The 21,101-nt window shown below is 43.9% G+C and overlaps 1 protein-coding gene across 1 annotated transcript in view; it reads left to right on the forward strand.

The window, feature by feature from the left end:
- angpt1 (angiopoietin 1) overlaps positions 1-18,928 on the forward strand; it is a 60,434-nt gene extending 41,506 nt beyond the window's left edge. Inside the window, exons 7-9 of the mRNA XM_056414210.1 lie at positions 567-733; positions 12,714-12,844; positions 17,550-18,928. Coding sequence (XP_056270185.1) covers positions 567-733; positions 12,714-12,844; positions 17,550-17,713 — 462 coding nt within the window. The 3' untranslated portion in view covers positions 17,714-18,928. The remainder of the gene's footprint in view (positions 1-566; positions 734-12,713; positions 12,845-17,549) is intronic.
- Positions 18,929-21,101: the final 2,173 nt, after the last annotated feature.

Consider the following 21,101-nt stretch of genomic DNA (forward strand, 5'->3'; position numbering starts at 1 on the left):
TCACTTTCTCTTCCACCCACTCGGCAGGACATGCCTCAGGCTCGAGGAATGCCTCGTATTTACTTTCCCTCCTTCCCATTCCTCATCGCCACACACGCTCAGCACAAACACACACTGCTGCCTGGCTTCTCCTCGGCCCCCTCTTTCCCGATCTTTAATGGGCCAGTTCAAACTGTCCCGTCAGACCTGTAATGTCATCCCGCTTCACAATATCCCCCCCCCCCCCCCTCTACAATCCGCTGCCCTTTGCCGCTGTCAGGAGCACTTTGCCCGTGACCGGGAGCCACTCGGATCAAACATGACCCGTTGCACGTTAATATACACTGTGAGTAATGTGTGCGGCCTATTCCCTGAGATGTGGAGGAATGGAAAGGAATGCTGGGATGCTCTGAGTAATGACTGAGAATAACTCCAATCCATCCGCAGCCCTCTCGTGTTGAGATATAATCGTTCTAGATTAAGAGTGGAGATCGTAATGAGTAACATCTCGTCCGTGATTTTGTAAAGAAGGTTTCCCTGCACTGTTTCCACGCTGATTGTTGGGCTCCTCTTCCTTTTTACTCCAGGGTTTCGGCAGCCTGCCGGCAGAGCACTGGTTGGGGAACGAGTATGTTTACCAGTTGACCAGCCAGAGGCAGTACGCCCTCCGCGTGGAGCTGACCGACTGGGACGGACACCAGGCCTTCTCGCTATACGACCGCTTCCAGATCGGCGGAGAGAAACAAAACTACAGGTGAGACGGTTGGTCACGAAGCTACTGGTAGACATGGATGAGGATTGTCTTTTTATTAGGAACGCACAATATTTTACACTGCGATATTTTATCCGTCCTCACGGTGGCTTTATGACGGTGTGTCATCTGGTTTGAATTGATATCTGCACCGCATGTTAAAATGTGACAATATTTGAATAAATTAATGAATCCAGAAATAATTGCACTAACCTGTCAAAGGCAGGCCGGTTAGTCCGCTAACGTTTGAGTTTGCCATGAGTCTTGGTACCAACATTTACGTCAAGACTTTGGCGATCACTTTTATCGAGCCTTTGATCTAGCACCGTTGGAAGGAGGATAGGAACTATAGAGGAACACATTACTTTAATGGAAAGTCTAAATTCAAAAGGTTAAAAGCGACAGTGAGCTCTCCAGACACTTCCGTCACGCCGCTCCGGTTATGGAAGTCCGTGGCGAGGCCTTCCTCATCGCAGAGTCCTTCCGAACCAAGTCTATCGCTTGTCGCCGTCTCCTCATTCCCCTTGATTGATGCTTGGTCCCTGCATGTTGCGGGGGCGAAGGTTTCTGTTTTCTTTAGTGGGGGTTAATGATAACAGGCCTCAAACTATGGCAGCTGCTTGGCCCTCTCAGATGTGGAAAACTACTGCAAATTCCACCGAGTTCCGAGCAATTGCTGGCTTCTCGGGAGAAGGTCTGACACGTTTTCACTGGACGACTGGTTTTCTCCGATAAGAGGTCCCTCCAGTTGCGAAATGTCTTGCGTCCAGCTTTGAAGGAGGAAATGTGGAGCGAGATTCTGCGGCTCGAAAGCCTTTTGCCTCGAGCCGTCCAGTCCTCGTATATGGGCGTTGTTGGATGTTGCCATATCCAATTGTCTGAATTGTCATGCGATGACAGGGGTTTCACTTTAAGAGGTTTCCGTCTTGAGGAGCTCGTACCTGGAGTGGGTTTCGTGGTTCTCCCTGAGGACCGGGGAAATGGATTTCAATCAAGCTGAGGAACTCAAGTTGTTGGTTTTTTTCCGAAATTAACGCAGAGTTGAGTTGATGTGATGACTGAGTGAAATCATCTCTTCTTACATGTACCTCTGGTCTCTACTCGTGGCTCTGGTTTGAACGTGCAGGCACTGGCCTCAGGCTTGTGTACAAGGCCCACGGATCAAACCACAACACGCACTTAAAAGTATCTTCCCTTGTGTGAATCTCTTCAATGCATAAACACATTTACTTCTGATCGTATATCATTCTTTCTGGGGTTTTCACACATATTTCTAGCATGTAGTTGTCCCTGCGCGGCTGGCCGAGGGCATCCCTCGCCATTACAGCCTGTTTTTCTTGCGGGCTCATGCTGCTCAGGAGTCCAATCGACACGCCGATCTCAAGAAATAGATTTGTTCTTGAAAAATAGTTGTGGTACGCTAATCACAACACTGCTCCTCTGAAACACGGGCCAAAATAAACCAGATGGTTGGGCCCAAAACAAACCGACGCTGCCATGATTTCCATGCTTTGGCACCTACCTGCTCCTAAGTGTTCTCCAAATTACATTTGGTGCTCAGAAACATCGGCGATAGCTGTACGCGATACGCCTCGCAGTTGGTTTTGGATTATTTTCTGTCGTCGGCGGCGGTTTCCTGGAACACAGTCTGCGTCAGCGCGAGTCAGACAAACATTCGTAAAGACCTCATTTGGTGTCGTAAATCTTGCTCTCTGTCACACACACACACACACACGCACACACACGCATACACACACAGGCTGTAAGAAGGAAAGCACATTAACTAGACAGACCACTTGGAAAGCAGGTATAATAATTGAATATTCTAAGTCCATTTATCATAAACAATATTGAGGATTGCCAAGAAAGGTGTGTCGCGCTGCCAGCTCCTTGGTTTAATCCATACGTGAAACGGACATGAGTCAACTTTAAGAGAGGCTGGGAGGTGTACAATTATTCCTTTGTGAAGTATAAGGTTCTAATCCTCCATAAATTAAGTCATTTTTATAGAATAAATGTCATATTTATTCCCAGTGTTCTTTAACTATGGACCTATTCAATTATATTCAGTCATCTCATTATTGTCGGCTTCATCCGGCGTCATAAAACTGTTCAATCAGCTCATGATTGAAGAACTTTAATCATATTTGGTCGTGTAATTTCACTACTTTGGTTCTATTTGGTTGATGGTTTTTTAAAATTGCAATAATGGGAACCCTTTGAGACTATTATTTCTCTAAAAAATAGAGATTATGCTTTTGTTATGAACACGGCTTGGGTTTTGTCGAATTTGATGGTAATTTTTCAATATTTAATTACATTATATCGACAAAAATAAAAATAAAAATTTAAATGAAGTACAGATTCATGGATAATGAAAAAAGCATAACATGTTAACCTTACTGTAAACTTTGCAAAAGCCTATTCATGCACTTCTGGCTCCAAGACTTGGATTATTGTTCCTCCGTGCAGTTTGGATAACATAAAAAAGACAATCTACCGCCCTAAACACACACTATCTATCACGCATGCACGACATGCATCCATATGGCAGAACTTCTCTCCGAAGTAGATCTTTGGAGAGAAGGAGCGAGGCGGAGGAGAGGCATACATCAATGCAACAGCAGCCAAATAATAGAAGAAATACACACTGGCTACATCTGCACAGTGTAAGCCGACATCAGTGATGTTGTTTTAAAATTGAACGAACAAATCATGCGGACAACACTGAGGGAAGAATTTGTGTTGACCAGCGCTTTAAACTTTCCACTGAACCACAACCACATAATATTGTGAAATGAGCTCTTGAGTCTTTCTCCCTCGTTGTGCCTGAGGTCACCATGATTGCATAAAGGTTACTGTTGTCATGAACAACACAAGAAATCCCCTATCATCAAACCTAAAGTGGGTGCTGTGATACAGCATGGGTCGCAGAAAATAAAATAATACAACCAAACATAATTTCATGACCTACACATATTGTTATAATGATAGCCATCAGATCAACGCTTTCAGTTAATCCCCCTCATTTATCAAAGTTTCTTTGCCTCGAAACAAGGGTTTCTGTGTGCTACACATCAATGTGAATAGAAGAGGGAAAGTAAACGTCAACCTCTAGGAAAGCAACCAAACAAAGAGACACAAGAGCTAATTAGAGAAAATGCAGATGGTTTGAAAAAAGAAGTTATAGCACAGAATGAAGACAATTGCTTGTTGCACAAAACTAAATAAAGTAACAAGAAAAGACGGATAAACAACCTGAACTGAGCGAAACACAATGTTGGCAGACATAAACAGTTTCATGCAGATAAACAGTGATTACTGAGAATGCTCTATAAATTACAGATTTGAAGGGAGAGTTGTTATTGTTTCTAAAATAACAAGTTTTCACACAGGCTTTGTCGATAAAATAGCAAGGATTATTATTTCTCTTAGCGAGTAAAGATCATCTGAACTTTTCCTGCACAATACAGTGGAATCATATTGTATATGATTTACAGTAACAAACCGTAAAGTAGTTAAGAGTAAAGGCAACCAAGCTTCTTGCAGTGAATGAAGAGGGAGTGGAAATATCTCTCTAAGCTAATGAACAGAACAAGCAAATATAAAGAAGTATTGTCTGCATAGAGATGTATCTGAAAATCACAGTTTCAAAGAATATAATTGTTAGGAAAGTCTCAAATAACCAGTAAGTGCAGGTAAAGGATCTGATTGTTGGCCTCCATGGGTTACGGACTGTAACTGGACTAGAGGTCCACTTCACAGCTGTAGAGTACATTCAATTCAATTCAGTTTATTTTGGATAGCCCAATATCACAAATTACAAATGTGGCTCAGAGGGCTTTACAGTCTGTACACATATGACATCCCTGACCTTTGACCTCACATCGGATCAGGAAAAACTCACAAAAAATAGAAAAAAATAAAGTGAAGAAACCTTCAGGAGAGCAAGAGAGGAGGATTCCTCTCCCCGGATGGACAGATGAATAGATGCCATGTGTACAGACGCAAAGAGTACAGAGTTACAACACATTCAATGAGTATGACAGAGTCTATGAATAGTTGGTAGTAGTCATGGACCACGGTCCAGACCTCCGTGACCCATCAGGCAGATGGAGGTAGGCTACATGTTAAAGTCGTACACTTCATCTTAGAGGTGTAGGACCATTCAAGCGGCATTTAGTGCAAGTGTTCTTCTAAGTAATGGTCACAGTTGTTTCAGGAGTTTGCCCTGAAGTAATTACTACTGTTGCAGTGTGGGAGCGATGACATGCAAAGGGTGGTACATCCCATGAAAGAGAAAAAGAAATCAGAGAGAGAAAGTTCTGAAGAGTTTGAGTCCTCATGCAACATCAGTTGAAGGCAAAGATGCTGCGTCGTGATAAAAGAGTACATACTTAGGGCCAGGCATGAACTAATGTGCATTCAGATGCATCTATATTTTAAAGATCTAAGTGAAATACATGAAACATTTATACGTTGAACCCTTTTTGTGATTTAAACATCGTATATTTTCCAACATGCAACAGTTTCGACGTTTTTAAAAGTCTTTCACGTAACTATTTATGACCATGTCACTATATTTAGCTAGGATTAAGATTTTAAAGTGACATCAATGCACAGAGCATTTGACCAGATGGAGCCAACAGAGGGTAACATGGACATATCTGTGTTGTATTTACTGTTACTGCTGTAAGAAAACTGTTTATTTTTGTATGATCCATTACATCTTTGTCCAATATCCTTCCTTGTTAGGGCAGCCAAGTTCTTAAATGTAATGATTTCTCCACATGGTAATGAGCCAATCTGGAATCAGATCTCGTTCAGATGTTTTTTTATGTGAGGATTTCGTCAAGAATTTGGGGGCGATTTGGTTTCCAGAACATGGAGAGTCCTCTCTTTTCTCACACTGTGATTATCTAAGATATCTCAAGCCTCGCCTTGAACACCATCCTCGAGAGCTTCAGGTTTCACCGTTTCCACTGATGCAGAGATGAGGCACCAAAGCTACTGGCTGCAACACTTGTGTACGACATAAAAAAAGGATCAGCGGAAAAATCTGTTGTGAATTTAAAGTGAATCACAAATCAAAGCTGTCATGGTTTTTTGTTTTTGTTCGGGTGATTATGCGTCTCTCTATCGCCTTCTAGAATTGAACAGAAGAAATCCCCAAAAGATTATATCGGAAGATGGCCTCCATCTGTGGATTGAGATCCATCTCCATCTCCATGACAACAAAACAAACTCAATCCCGCTGATGAAGCCCTGCAACCGGTTGAGATCTGTGCCCCGAGTGGAAGTTGTACAACTCAGGATTGCGTGGTAGTAATATTATTTAGGGCTGCAACTAACCATTATTTTAATAATCAATGAATCTGTTGATTATTTTTTCGATTAATCGATGAATCTGACTTTTTAAAAACATAAATTTTCAACCCTTTATTCAAAAACAGAACTGACGACGCTTTACTCGCGTTGTGGTTCATTCGCGCCTGAGAGGGGGCGTGGTTTATCTCCGTGGAAACGGTTATCATTTCCTCCATCCACTATTTCTGCTTTATTCTAATGATCAATTTTTATCGATTTTATCAATTCGTTGCTGCGGCCCAATATTTTTCTATATTTTGCGACACAATAAAACTATATTATATGTTGGAAGATTTAGTCTCACAGACGAAAGGAAGAAGCTTCGGTGAAGCCCGCAGCCGCGTAAAGAGGCTGCAGCCGGGCGGAGTATTGTCTTTTAATATCCCATCTTCCATTACATTACATCTCATGTCATTTAGCAGATGCTTTTATCCAAAGCGACTTGCAATAAATTCATCAACCAAGAGGACAAACTCAGAACAACAAGAATCCAGAAAGTAACATTTCTTCAAGAAAGTCGAACTGCAAAAGTACCATAAGTAATACCATAAGACATAAGTTATACCAGTACCTCAAGTAATACCATGAATCGTACCATAAGTAATACCATAAGTAAGAGCCATTTAAGTGCCACTGAAGTGCTAATCTGTGTTTTAATCCAATACTACTGATGCTGAGTTGATGCCTACCAATGATGTTCAGTAAGTTTTTTTTAATCACCACCCGTAGAGCCCCCCAGCACATCCAGCTGCCATTTTGCGATATCATTTTCACGAACGAAAGACGTAAAGAAGACGACAAAAATGTATTCTCGCGCCATGGCCGGTTACTTAAATGTCAAAAAACAGTAAAAATGTATTGCAGTACAGCTAACCTCCCGCTCCACGGTAGTAGAGCAGTCAAGCGGGTCTCAGCCAGCCGGACACCTCTGAGGCCCTGCAGTAGGAGCCCTTTTGGTCAGCGTGATTAACCTCCAAGGGCCAAACCGGAATGCAGCTCAGGAGGCTAACGAGTGCCAGGTGTGTACCAGCACGCGCTGGACCCTCAGCCGACCGGCTTGTTGGCTTTGCGCTCGGACATGAAAGAAAGCAAAAGCAGACTCATCGTGGCCGTGTCAATCAAAAAGATGAAAAGTGGCATATTTTCTTTTTCAATGTTATTTTTTTTCAGTCGAGCCTCGGGGAAAAGATTTGCCGCACCTCTCGGCGATCGCTCGTAACCGCTGCTGTTTTTTTGTCTTTCTGCCATTTCCTCCGAAGAATCCCTCTTGAACTTTGCGCACACGCATTCCGTTAGACACATTGTTTTATGTTTTATTTTCCCCTCCCGTAACCTCACCGGAGACATTCGTTCAGAAAGTCGGTGCGTGACAGCGATATCCTCTGCTCAGAGTAACACAGTGTGTTGTGAAATGGGAAGTGTCAGATAAAAGTAAGGCCGCGAACAAGCGGCGCGTTAGCCGATCGGAGGCCCCGAGCCAATCCCAGCCGGCCCCGCAGTAATCCAACACATCTTTCCTCTGTGGGGAGGACCACCTCCAAGGGGTCCTCTACCACACACTGCTCTGCTTTCAATCAGGTGCATTTCTATACATCGTATATATATATATAGAAATGCGAGAGCACGTCGAAGTACATCGAGGCTACGATGACTGATTCCATCACACTATGTGTCAAACACATCATCGCTAGTGAAATCAGTAAAACATTTAAACATTTAAATTGATTTTAATTAGCTGTATTTGTTTAACCCTTGTGTTGCCTTAGGGTCATTTTGACCCGAATCAATATTACACCCTCCCCCCGCTTTAGGATTAATTTGACCCCATTCAATGTTTAATGTCGGTGTTCTTTCGTTAGTCAACAAACAAACATAAAGTGCCTCACACTTAAACTTGGAAAACAATATTAATTCTAATAATTTTCTGGAGGTTTTAATTGCTGACGTCAAATTGAACCCAAAGGGTAAAATATGTTAGTAAATATAAAGGTAACAGGAGGGTGAAACATTGAATCGGGTCAAAATGACCCTAAGGCAACACAAGGGTTAATATAAGCATTCCATATATATATATATATACATATATATATAAAGGTTTTACTTGAGAGTTGCTAATATGTATATATATTTATATATATATATATATATATATAAAGGTTTTACTTGAGAGTTGATATATATAATATATATATATAAAGGTTTACTTGAGAGTTGATATAATATATATATATATAAAGGTTTTACTTGAGAGTTGATATACATATATATGTATATATAGAAAGGTTTTACTTGAGAGTTGATATATATATTATATATATATATATAAAGGTTTACTTGAGAGTTGATATATGTATATATATAATATATATATATCAACTCTCAAGTAAAACCTTTATATATATATATATATACATATATATGTATATCAACTCTCAAGTAAAACCTTTATATATATATTATTTCAATGTACTTGGACGTGCTCTCGCATAAACATGTCAGCGTCGCCTGAATCCTCACTCGACCCTGCAATTCATTTCTCACGCACACAGTCTGCAGCTGTGATGCTCCGGAGGCTTGATTGACTCATTAGGGAAACTGAATCTGTATCAAAGCCCCACCACCACCCCCCATCCCCCGCTCGTGCTATTAAGTCATGCAAATCGCCTTACTCATGAGTTAAATGGCATCTCGATTGAAGACATTGGCAGCCACCTTATGCATTACTCCTTTAAAAAGATCTGTGTTACTTAACTCACTTACTTTGCGCCAAAAGTAATACAATCGGTGCAAAAGATGTAACCCTTAAATGTGCTTAAAGCCGGAAAGTGAGTGAATCGGTGTGCATTGTTCTATGAACGAGGTTGATTATGTCAGTATCAGTTGTCTCCAGCTCCAGGCGTACTGGATGGAGGGCTTCTCCTTCAGCTCAGGAAATCCCTGAAGCACGACACGCTTGAAACGCATTCACATGTGTTTGCCTTCGTTAAATCAAATAAAAATGACACCCGGCTGCTACGGTTTAAGCCACACGGACATCTACGCGCGTCAGGCCGCTCGGCTGTAACTCGATGTTCTGCTTCTTGTGTTTTCTTTTCCGATGGAGACGTCTAGTTACCGGGTTGCATCGTGTAGCCTCCTTCCCCAGCTGTGGGACCTGTGGTTTAACCGCCACGTCATCGTAACATAAGCTAACGAAACACACACGAAAACCACTGTCGAGCTGACGAGCAGATTCACGGGGAACTGATCGCGCGCACCCACAGCAGATGTTTTTACGTTTAAACATCTGTGTGTTTGCATCTTCCCTCGTTCACATATGTTCAGCGAGACGCTTGCAGCGCAGTCCGAGATGCAGTTCGGGTGCTTCTTCTTGTCTTATTTGTGCAGCGTTAGCAGTCGTAAAAAACAGCCACACAGTCCTTTTGCGAGGTCGCCCCAGAGTGTTGTTGTCCTGGGGTGTGGGGGGGGTGGGGGGGCTGGCTAGCGTTGGCTGTCTCTCTTTTATGACTCCAGTAAACCTACAAGTTAAAGGTGACCGGGGGGATGTGTGTGATCAGCAGAAGTCTCAGATGTCTCAAAAGCTCTGCGTGAGAAGATCCCAGGAGGTTTTCTTTAATTTTGTTCTTCTAATTTGGCTGAACTGATCTTAATGCTGATGTGCACTGGTGCTACCAGAGGATTCTGCTGCTAGATGACTAGACTATGCTAGACTTTCTAAGCGATGCGGAAGACGACAAACAAGCCTGCATCCCCGATAGCTATTGAATAATTAAGCTTCAGGGACACCAACCTCCCTCCCAGAAGGTGTCATCGAGCTCAACCAGAGGATTCCCCTCACGGCTCAATGTTTTGGTTGCCGGTGAGCCTCGACCAATCACATTACTAGGTTACTTTGACAAGAAGGTTCAGATTTGCATGCATTGCCCGTTAGGTTCCTGGTGTCCATCCCCCGATCCGTTTCTTGAAGTTGATCCTCCGCACGCCGATGTCTCTCTCGATCGTACAGACACGGCCTCGGGAAAGAAAACCTCTCTTCCTCTTGAGTTCATTCCTTGGCCCATCTTCACTTCTCACTCGCGAGTGCGTAATGGATCCTGGCGGAGGAGTCGAGGAGGGATCGTCGGTCTGCGTAATTGAGTCCCGCGGCTGTGTTTACACTTATTTAAAGCGGCCCGTCAAAGTGTTACGCCGGACAACCCCTCGCGGTGGCGTGCCTTTGGCGATTCGTCGGCGCGGCAGAGATAGCAAGAGCTTCGGTAATAAAGAGAGAGAGAGAGAGAGTGCAGGGTGAGTCTGTTCATCGTCAGACCGGTAGCGGGCCCCATCCTCGACATCGCCTGCTTTGTTCCTCGGGATCCAGGATTAGCCTGATGGAAGTCATGCTTCCCATTAGTGAGGCCTGCGTGTAGCGCTGAGTGTACTCTGAACTGGAGAGCATCTCCCAAGACATCTGTTGCCGGGCAGACAGCGCTGTTGATACCTTCAGCATGTGACGTACTGTTCACACACACACACACACACATAGGGGGGAACCTGCGCATTTATTCGCACACGGGTGCCTATACTCGCGGGCCCTTGTCCAAACTTTCCGCAACCAGAGTCCGTTTGGTGCCCCTGATTACATGACTCACCTCTGTAGGATTACACGCCTCGGATTACTGGCTTAGTGAATCCCCCCCACCGGTGACCCGCAGTCACACTTCTTTTTTTTTAAACTCTGCTGTACAAACTCGACATTTCCACAGCTGTCCAAATACAGAAGTCCTTTCCCGGTAAATGACTGTCTTTCCCCCGAGGGAGTCTCTCTTTCCTGATGTTTTCCGAGCTTCAGGCTTCACGAAAGCCGGAGGAGGCGCACGCCGAGTCGATCGACGTCTATACCGTAAAACACGTCATATTTGGGGTGTGCGGGGCCTCGCGAGGTTCACGACGCGCACACGGGGGCCCCACTGTTGTCGGAGGAGTGAACTCCGGAAAAAAAGAGAGTGAGCCCCGAGCTCAATGACGGCGACCCTGAAGGTGCGGCCCTCTTCCTCTTTGGATGCGCAACCTCGTCTGTCTGGGAGACGGTGAGAGCGAGAGAGAGAGGGTGAGAGAAACGAAAGACGTGAGGAGAATGAAATGCAGCAGGTACGGGGGGGGGGAAAGGGATGATGGAGGAGCTGTTCCATTCCACGGGCAGCGGGAAACGCCCTGGAGAAAATCTGCTGACGAGCTTCGTTTTAAGTGCACTCCAAAAAAAAGAAAATATTAAGACACTTTAATGCATTTTAATCCGAGCAACTTGTCATCTTCTCCTCTGGGTGGATTATTGCCAGGTGATGCTCAGCAGCTGTTTATCATAGCCTGTCATCGTTTATCATCACTCCATTTATTCAGTGTGCATTAACAACAGCTGGATGTTTTTTTGGGGGGAGGAGAAGAGGAAGTGGGTAGTTTAACATGAGCAGAAAAAGGCAATAGTGCCACCTACAGAAACTCAAACTCCTTATACAAGAAGAAGAAGATAATTTTTAGTATTTTATCTTCTTCTCGTCAGTTTCCCAGAATGGTGTAGCAATTTATTTTGGGGGATTTCATTTGATAATTAATTGAAAGGCACTCCTCAATACATGATACTTCCTAGCAGATGCTCAGTGTGATGCACCAGCCTGTATTTGAGGAACACATTTGTTTAATGTTCAACATGTTTTCTATGGTTCTGCATTCCTGCATCCTTCTGACCTTTTTAAAATAATTAATTTGATGTAAAAATACAACATTTCCACAAATGGATAATACGACACACAGATAACAGAAAAAAGACATGCAAATTATTCAGATGAGATACAAATAAAATATAATAATGTGGACGATATAATACAATAGTAATAAACATATTATATTCACACATTAAGTTTCAAAAAATACATCATCTTTGTTTTTCATGAAATACATGGGGGTCCAATTAGACCTCTCTGATATCCCTGAACATGCTTTTAAATATAAAATCCTTCAAATTGCCCCCGGCATGACATAAGAACTGGCAGCAAGTATAGTGTGTATCTATTTTTATGATAGGGATGTATCGTCATGCAAAGAGGGAAAAAAAACATCGCAAATATGTACTTAAACACAAAAGGCCAGACTGGGATACTGAAGCCGTGAGCGTGTGTCCTACCTGCCGCGCCGTGGATGGATGGTTTTGTTTAACAGGTTGCTTATTGCTTTTTAAATGCATGTAAAGCTCTGAAAGTTCGGCATTCGGGGTGTAAATTAACGTTCTGTGAACCCGCCGATGGAAATGTGATTCCCAGACATTCCTAACACGACACAGCTCTTTCCCCTCGCTGTCTCCCTCTCTCACTTTCCGTCTGTAATTCTATCAAATGCTCTCTCTCTTTCATTTTTATTGTATCTCCTCTCCGCCCTGGTGATGTTGTGCCAGGTGCTCTACATGTACTCAATCACAACACGAAAATAAACATCTCTCGGGAGGCATTTCTTGCAGCATGTTATGTCTTCTCGCTGTCTTTATTGCTTACACTGCCCCCCCCCTCCCACCTCCCCTCATTCCTCCCACCCCGATGTGTTTTTTATGACCCGACTCCCTCCTCTTCCTCCTCGTGTATTTCAGGCTGTTCCTGAAAAGCCACAGTGGGACCGCAGGCCGACAGAGCAGTCTCGTGATCCACGGAGCAGACTTCAGCACCAAGGACATGGACAACGACAACTGCATGTGCAAATGTGCCCTGATGCTCACTGGCGGTAAGTGGTGCTCCACCGCGAGGACATCATCCATAGCTGAGCAGGGGACCACCTGCATCGTGATACCTCCCGCTGTGACTACGTACGCCCAGTACAGTAGATCAAAGTTGAAAATTGTAGAGCTGCTGTAAAACCACTCTGATTTATTTAGTGTTGGGCCACTTTGGGCGCAGCACGACGAGCTGCTAACACAACATTGACGTAGAAAACATTTGTTTGTTTACATCACCAGCAGACACAGAGCAGCAGTGACGTTCATTTGGCCGATGTCTCCGGCCACCTCCGATACTCATTGTCCTTGTAGCTCCGTGTTTGGTCTCCACCAAGTCCTGAGGGAAGTATCTGGCTCTTTAGCTACTAAACTATGATTACTTTACTTTGCCAGCCTGAATCAGCAGACGGGCAAAGTATTACAGGCTTTAAACAACAGAATGAATCCACAGAGCAGGTTTGTCACAACAAACAGCAACACAAGTAAATACAGCCTCGTCCTCTGGTCCGCGGAGCGCAGAGCGCGTCAGATCAAGAGGCAGCCATCGCTTCAGGAAGGCGGAGCGGATGGGAGGCAATGACACAGACGTAGGCGCGTATTAGTATGGAGTACTTACAGAACACTCCAATACCAAGGGCAGCGATCGGTATAAAGAGACTGAGGGCTGTTAAAGAAGATTGTGATAAATAAAAGACCGATTTAACAGCATAATGCCGTGTTCACGCCGAATGCAACGCCATTTTTCCGCACGACAAGATCCCATAGGCAAAGTCAACATACAGACGCGTGTGGTTGCGATAGACGCAACATTTTTCCGTGTGGCACGTTTGGGGCGTTTTTGGCGACGCGTTTTCTCCCCGAGTTGAAATATTTCAACTTGGAGGTGGTAATTTCGCAACTCGTGCCAATAAAGCATAATTAGTGGTTAGTTCTTCCTGGTGGATGAGAGAAATTATAACAGCCTTTACGGAAACACGCCACAGAGATAAGCCCCGCCCCTCGCTGCGCTTCGCAACGCTTTTGGTGTGAACACGTCAAATGTGTGAACTCACGCGTTTTGAACGTAGCATAAAGCTACTGTTTAAAAAAAACTAAGAATACATTCATAAGACAGATGAATCGAATAAGAACTGCGTACTGTTTAAATGAAAGACGAGACCGTTTGCCTTTTCTCTTCCACATAAGTTCACGTCGCCAGGAGATTTGTTTAAAACCCGCCTGACTGTCTGAAGATCTCATACTGGCAGGAAACATCCGCCGTCTTCGTCTCCCGTCTCAGAAATGAACTTATGGAGCACGATGTAATTATTACCCATATATTACCTTGGGTAAAACTACAAGAATAACGACGCAATGAAGCGGTATAATCATGGAAGCATGTGTGTCCCTCTGGCAGCAGCAGGACGACAGAGGATTGCCTTTACGGGGAAGAAAAAAAAAACGGCACGATTTAATCAATCCAAAAAAAGCAATTTCCTCTGATTGGCATCGTGACGAACACCCCGCGACGTTCCTCGCCTGGTCGTTAGTTCAGGTCGTTATAATCGCAGCCTGCAATGGGGGCTCACAAGGGCCACTTATCCATCTATCTGCACCTATTAGGGCTGTGGTCCACGTCCCCCTCCCAGTTGCACCGTGGTTGGAAACAAGCACATTATGAAAAAAAACTCCCCTGGGCGCCGCACCAAGTGTCAGTGATATTTAACATGACTCCGCTCCTCCTGCTGTGTAAGTGGAGCCCGGTGACCCCGGCTGTCACCTCATGGCAGCGCTGCGGCGGTGGAACCCTGACCTGGTACTAATCAAGCATCTCTAAGTGCAGGTTTAAGATCGGCATTACCTCTTAGGTCACTGAGTTAAAGGGAACGGACATCTGATCACCAATCAACACCCCGGACTCTTGCCTGATTCACGGCCCGCCTGCGGCCAGGCCGCAAAAGGAGAGGCATGACAACATGTAGCGCGAGGCGAGGCTGGTCCGAACCCAGCAACGAGCCGCGGTATGCACGGTATATCATTTGATTTATTCCCATGCGTTTATAAGAGCGGGGGGGGGGGCTGACATCTAGTGATGTAAGTGTCTGGAATATGCAACGGGGAAAATACTTCCCTGCTACATTGATGAGGAACTGCCGCATGTTGAGGAGGACGCAGGAGGATATACTGCGGGCCCACGTAGTGTAATGTATATATTTACACAATACCTCAACGTCCAGGAGGGATACAGTACTGACAGTAAGGGCTGTAGGGTGGATCCCTCTATCAAACTGCACTAGACTCTCTTTCTGCTTTTTTTTTTCAAAGGAAGAGACCTCCACTGTTTTCCGCATGTCAGTAGAGATATCAGTCATGGTAAAGGAGAGGATACCATAAATCCCAAAAGATTGCTGCTGTGCACCCTGGATGTTTATGGGCGTGACGGCGGTTGTGGGGTCTGCACTTTATCAACGCGCGATGGGAGACGTTCGCTGTGTTCTGCTTCGTTTGGTTAAGAGGGTAAAAAAACAAAACACTGCCTCAATAAAATAAAACAGCAGGTTGCGCAACACGCTTAGGGATGATACCACCAAGCCCCATCCAGGGTTCATACACATGTTGACCAATGGATGTCCATGACCTTTCCATGACCTTAAATCAAATTTCCATGACCAAAAATTATGTGAAATCTCGGTGTATACACGAGTACACCTTAAATGACACAAATAAACGAGAGACAATAGTTTGATTAAAAGAATAAATTATTTATATAAATATGTATTCTTTTAATCAAACTGTGTAAATCTAAATGTCCATGACTTTTCCAAAACTTTTGGGATTTTATTTTTTTCAAGGACTTTTCCAGGCCTGGAAATAACCATTTTTTAATTCCATGACTTTTCCAGGTTTTCCATGACCGTCTGAACCCTGCCCATCCCATCGTTGTCAACTACGGGACATTTCTACCTGCTTTTTTTTACTGGCTCATCTACGTTTTCATTGTATTTCGGGCTGGTGTCGTAAACTATGTTGTATTTACGACACCAGCCTCTTTTTTGGGGGTAGGGGGGTTAAGCGGCTCGATATTCAGTTTCCAATTTAAAGCCCCTTCAATGTTTTTTTGGGCCACTTGAAGGAAGCGGAAACGATTCAAAACGTATTACTTATTTACACATTCAAAAGATATTAAGTCAACTATTCACTCTCCTTTTAACTCTGTTTTTGGTCTCCACCACCTCATGAGGGATGTATCTCCTCTTCAGCTGCTACGTGTTTATCAGCTCGTCTCTAACTGTCGGTCTGACGCTCGGTGTTGGCCAGGTGTGGTGTGGAGAGGATCAGCATGCCTCTGTGGTGGCGACAGGTGTCACAGGAGGCGTTTTTTTTCTTCTATTTCGGGGTTGGTACATTCGTGCGTCCGTCCCATTCTCGTGAACGCGATACCTCAGTCACGCCTGGAGGAAATTTCTTGAAAAATTGGCACACATTTCGAATTTCGAGATCAACCTCACGATAAAAAATTGTGGCCATATCTTGCAAATTCATAAGCAAATCTTTACAATTGCACAGACATCTCAAACAGGACACAATGAGGAAGTGGTGACATTTTGAACAGAAATGGATGTTGGTATGTGCAACAAGCACCTTTTAAAACCGTAAAACCAGAACAATGAGCTAAAAGACCCTCGCATGTCCTGTTGAGCTGAGGGAAACTGCACAGATGGGTGATAATGTCACTGTGGACTCGTCACTACGAGCAACCACTTCAACATGTCACGTAATCATTCAATCTATCATTCGTTTATAAAGATTGACTACAGCAGCGTTGACCTTTCACCACTGTGGTCCATCTGTTAAGATGTAAGGTGCAGTAGCTCCTCTGAGGACAATTCCCCACAAAAGTCTTAAGAAATCATAGCAGAGCAAATCCATGTTCATATTTGGTTCCCACTGGCACCGGCATGTACTGAAATTATAAGCAGCTGTGGAAATGTAAGGAGGTGTCCACCCGTTTCCCCGCTATACGCTGCGTACGTGTCTCACGATGAAGCAGCAATCAACGGGAAATTTATGTCTAGTGCGATCCACGCCAGCCGCGAGGGCAGAACATCGCTCCTGATTGCTGACAGCTCTCGTGAAATGTCAGCCTCGGAGGCCGCGGTGGTATTCAGGTCTGACCTGGGAGAGGAGAGGAGCTGCCGTTCGGCCCCCGCCTGACTGACACATGCCATGCCTCGCATATGTTCCATGTCGGCCCGTTCACGAGTTCAGATGTGAGACGCGGATGAAAGATTACGAGTGTGGATTACATGTCGTGTTGAGTAAATTAATAACTCTGAACTCCGCCGATACTGAAAGATACAGGAAGCCAATGTGTGTGAGTGTGTTAAATTGAAGCCCAACCCTTCTCCTGAGCACCAGATACACCACAGGAAAATTATGAAATGTGTCACCTCGGTAGAATAAAAGTTTCCCATGCCATTCGCTACGCTTTAAATAGAAAACGGGTACCGAAAAGTGTCCAGCAGCAGGTACCGGCATGCCACTGAACCCAGTGACAGTCACACATTGAGCAGATAGCAGCGCAATGGTGTCTGAAGCAATGCCACGGCCCTGTGGGGGAGGCCATGGGAAGCTGTCGACCTTTCACCGAGGTCAAACACGTCTGATAGAGGTGACTTCCCCAATGCTTTGCGACGACGACTAATATCTCACTTTCCCTTCTTCTCTTCAAAGGTTGGTGGTTCGACGCCTGCGGCCCGTCCAACCTCAACGGCGTGTACTTCGCCCAAGGACAACACATAGGGAAGCTGAACGGCATCAAGTGGCACTACTTCAAGGGCCCCAGCTACTCGCTACGAGCCACGGCCATGATGATCCGCCCGTTGGACTTCTCCTAGTCCTCAGAGGGACGCTCCTTATTTCATCCTCTGGTTTCATCTCATTTTTCGCCACCCCCCCCGGGAGTCATCCAATGAATCCGTTTTTTTTTTTTCTCAATCTGGTTCCTCTCCAGAGCGGCGGCCATTGGCTCGCGCCAGGAGGAACACCAGAGCGAGAGAGGATTCAGCTGAACGGGTTCAGCAGAGTAACAAATGTTGAGTTATTTAAGGACTAAAGTGTTCAGCGGGTGTTAAAGAAGGTGCCATATCAACTGTTTCATCACCCTGGGGAGCTGCGCTGTGTGAAGAGGACTTGAACTCTTGTGAATGGGAAGCAGCTCTGACTCTTCATCTGCAGGACAGAACTTATCCGGAATGCTATAAGGAAAAACGTTTGTATTAAAATGTTGCTCACCGAATGTAGCCCATGAATATAACCATTGTATTATATATTGTGGGGGTTTTTTTGTAGTATTTTTTTTGTTATCCCAACTGTATACAATATCCAAAGTGAGATGAAATTGTCTTTTGTACTATACGTGTAACACGCTCAGTTTTAAGGTGACTTTGGAAATTGAAGTGACGAGCTAGTAATAGTTACACGGGTCACTGGCGGTATTTGCCGCCTTAACGGTGTGATTATTATTAGAATTCAACATGAGAGGTTTTCATTGGGTTAGATTCTGGACTGAGAACCATTTGCATTTGTTATTGGCTGAGAAACGCCTCGTACCTGCCAAGGTTCAGCGAGTGAGTGATCACCTTACCTCTGCTGAATATGAAAAACAAGGACATTAATACTGATTCCTATTATTAGTGATATATAACAATTGCAGCTGTGTGCACATTGATGAAGTACCATGTCATAGTCCGTCCATATTTACAAAGATCTAAATGCTTATATTAAGCGGATGTGCCACAAAGAATGAGGTCTACGTTCTTATTTCTTACTCTAAAGGACATTATAAAAGCTCTTTCGGGGTAACTTCAGTATCTTGTTAACCCTATTGTTCCTGGTTTTTATGTCCAAGTGACGAATAGGGCCCACACTTGTTTTATTTGGTGTTGAGGGTGAAAGCTGCAGATTAAAAGGGCTGCAATGTAATGGGTCACCGTCAATGTACGTCCACTAGAAGTGTTTCATCCTCTCAAAGGCTCAGATTGTTGTTGTGAGTGTCTGACCACGCTATGGAAAGAACCCGACAGGGAAATAAAACCTTTTTCTTAACCTCTCGCTTGATCCGGTCTGTCTTTTAGCTCGGAGAAGACTTAAATCTTGCATCACATCCGCGTTGTTGATAATCAATGAATATTCATTAAATCAATACATATTCAGACATGACATTAATCATCTTTTAGATAACACAAAGCTACACTTTCTGCACCAGGCGGCAAACTCCGAGTCCGAAAAGTGAGGCCAACTTGCATTCTCGCCACAGGCCAGCAGGGGGCGACTCCTCTGGTTGTATAGAAGTCTATGAGAAAATGACTTTACTCCTCACATGATTTATTCCCTCAGTAAACATTGTCCAGTCTGGGACTTGCAACTTTAACCCTTTCAGAGGATTCAATTCAGTTTTCAATCTCCTAGAAAAATCGTATTTAGCTTTATAGTTATACTTGACACTCTCGTGTCATTTCTGGTCAACCAATATGGCGACGGCAAAAAAATAATATGGTGACGGACAAAATGACGAACTCAAGGCTTCAAAATGGTAGTTCACAAACCAATGGGTGACTTCCACTTTCTATATACAGTCTAACACGCCAACACAACAAACTCTTAACACCGCCACTCCTCCCACCAACACGTGGTGTTCTGGCAACAAGTCACATGATACAAAACCAAACTGAGCCGGATCATGAGAAACGTACAAACACAATCATAGAAAACAGCACTTTCAGTGGACGTTTAATGGACTTTAAGACTGGGCATGACCTCTAGCCTTAAGGCAAAGAGCAGATCTTTAAGACAAGTTTCATCCAAAAGGTTTATAGACATCAACATGACATCAGAACCCAGATAGTTTCTGTTCCTCATTTATGTAACAGGAACAACATTATTAGAATAAAACAGCTGGAGTTGAATATGAAGCATGAAATGAATGATTGCACCAAGTGATCCGTGTGAATGCACATTTCATAACTTCTAGCTTTGTACCAACATAATCTACCGTGGGGTATTAATAAAGGTTCAAGTGGCGAGAAGATGAAGCATCTGCAACTGCAATTAACATGTTTATTAACGCACTAAAATGTAGAGGCTTTAATCTGTGTGTACGGAGAGCAGCTCTCCTGAGGAAAGCAATTATTTCTTTTTTTCTGTTTTTACTCCACCAGAATGATGTTTTGAAGTTGAGCTTAAAACATAGAAGTTAGGATCATAACCCTGGAGAAATAACATTGCTTTTACCTCATTGCATTCCAGATTGGGCAGATTTATTTAAACATCTTTTTGTAACATGTGGTCAGTGTTGTGTTGCTAGATTAAATAAAGAAAAGGAAATGTTTTCTTCTTTTTTTATATATATATAAATATATATTTTTTTCTTTATATATATATATATATATAAAATATATATATATATACATATATATATTTTATTTAGGTATTTTTACAGAATTAAAACCTTTCAAAGTAAGAAAGCATAATAATAATGAAACCAAAAAAATAAAGTAAAAATTAACCATGCATCTGGCCAAGAAGGGCCATAAGGAAATACAAAAATAAAAATGTTAAAGCAGGATAATAATTATAAATAAGGTTTTTCAACCTGCGTCCCAGCTGCACTTTGTGTGACGATAGGTGTGAAGTCAGGCTTCCAAAACCATGCCCTTCATTACAGCTTTCTTGAAGCGAACATGCTCAAATCTTCTGTATGTCCTGTAAAGCGAGCTCATCACACAGAAAGACACGCGATAAATCACACGGATACACAGAACAAGCTTTCTTTCAATCAAACCACGCGGTTCAGACATTAAGCTGCCGCCCTGGCCATCAGCCAGGCGGCGGCGTGGCTTTCGTCTCGAACGGCGACTCGCTCGCCCGTGACAAAGACAGATTGCGCGAAGTGTCAAACGATGCTGTCGGGACCCGTCGTGTCCTCGTGGTTGAAATTCCTGGGCCTAATCAGAGGTTAAACAAATTACTGCAGCCTGCAAAGGCACCGCGTGTCCCTCTGCGCCCGCACTGACCCGACACCCTCGCTGGAATGTGTTCCATTCAGAGTCCGGAGCGGTGGGGTGTGAAGAGAGTCCGCACGCGCTGGCGAACGCCAATGTGGGTCCTAAGCTCTGTCCTTTGTTAGCGTGACGACAGGAGGCACCGAGAAGCACTTCTAAAAACCGGGTGGGAAGTTTTTCCTCCGGTGGACATTCAGATGTCAGAGAAAAGTGGTGTTTCGCT

This window comes from Pseudoliparis swirei, chromosome 1 (genome assembly GCF_029220125.1).
Source record: "Pseudoliparis swirei isolate HS2019 ecotype Mariana Trench chromosome 1, NWPU_hadal_v1, whole genome shotgun sequence".
NCBI lineage: Eukaryota > Metazoa > Chordata > Actinopteri > Perciformes > Liparidae > Pseudoliparis > Pseudoliparis swirei.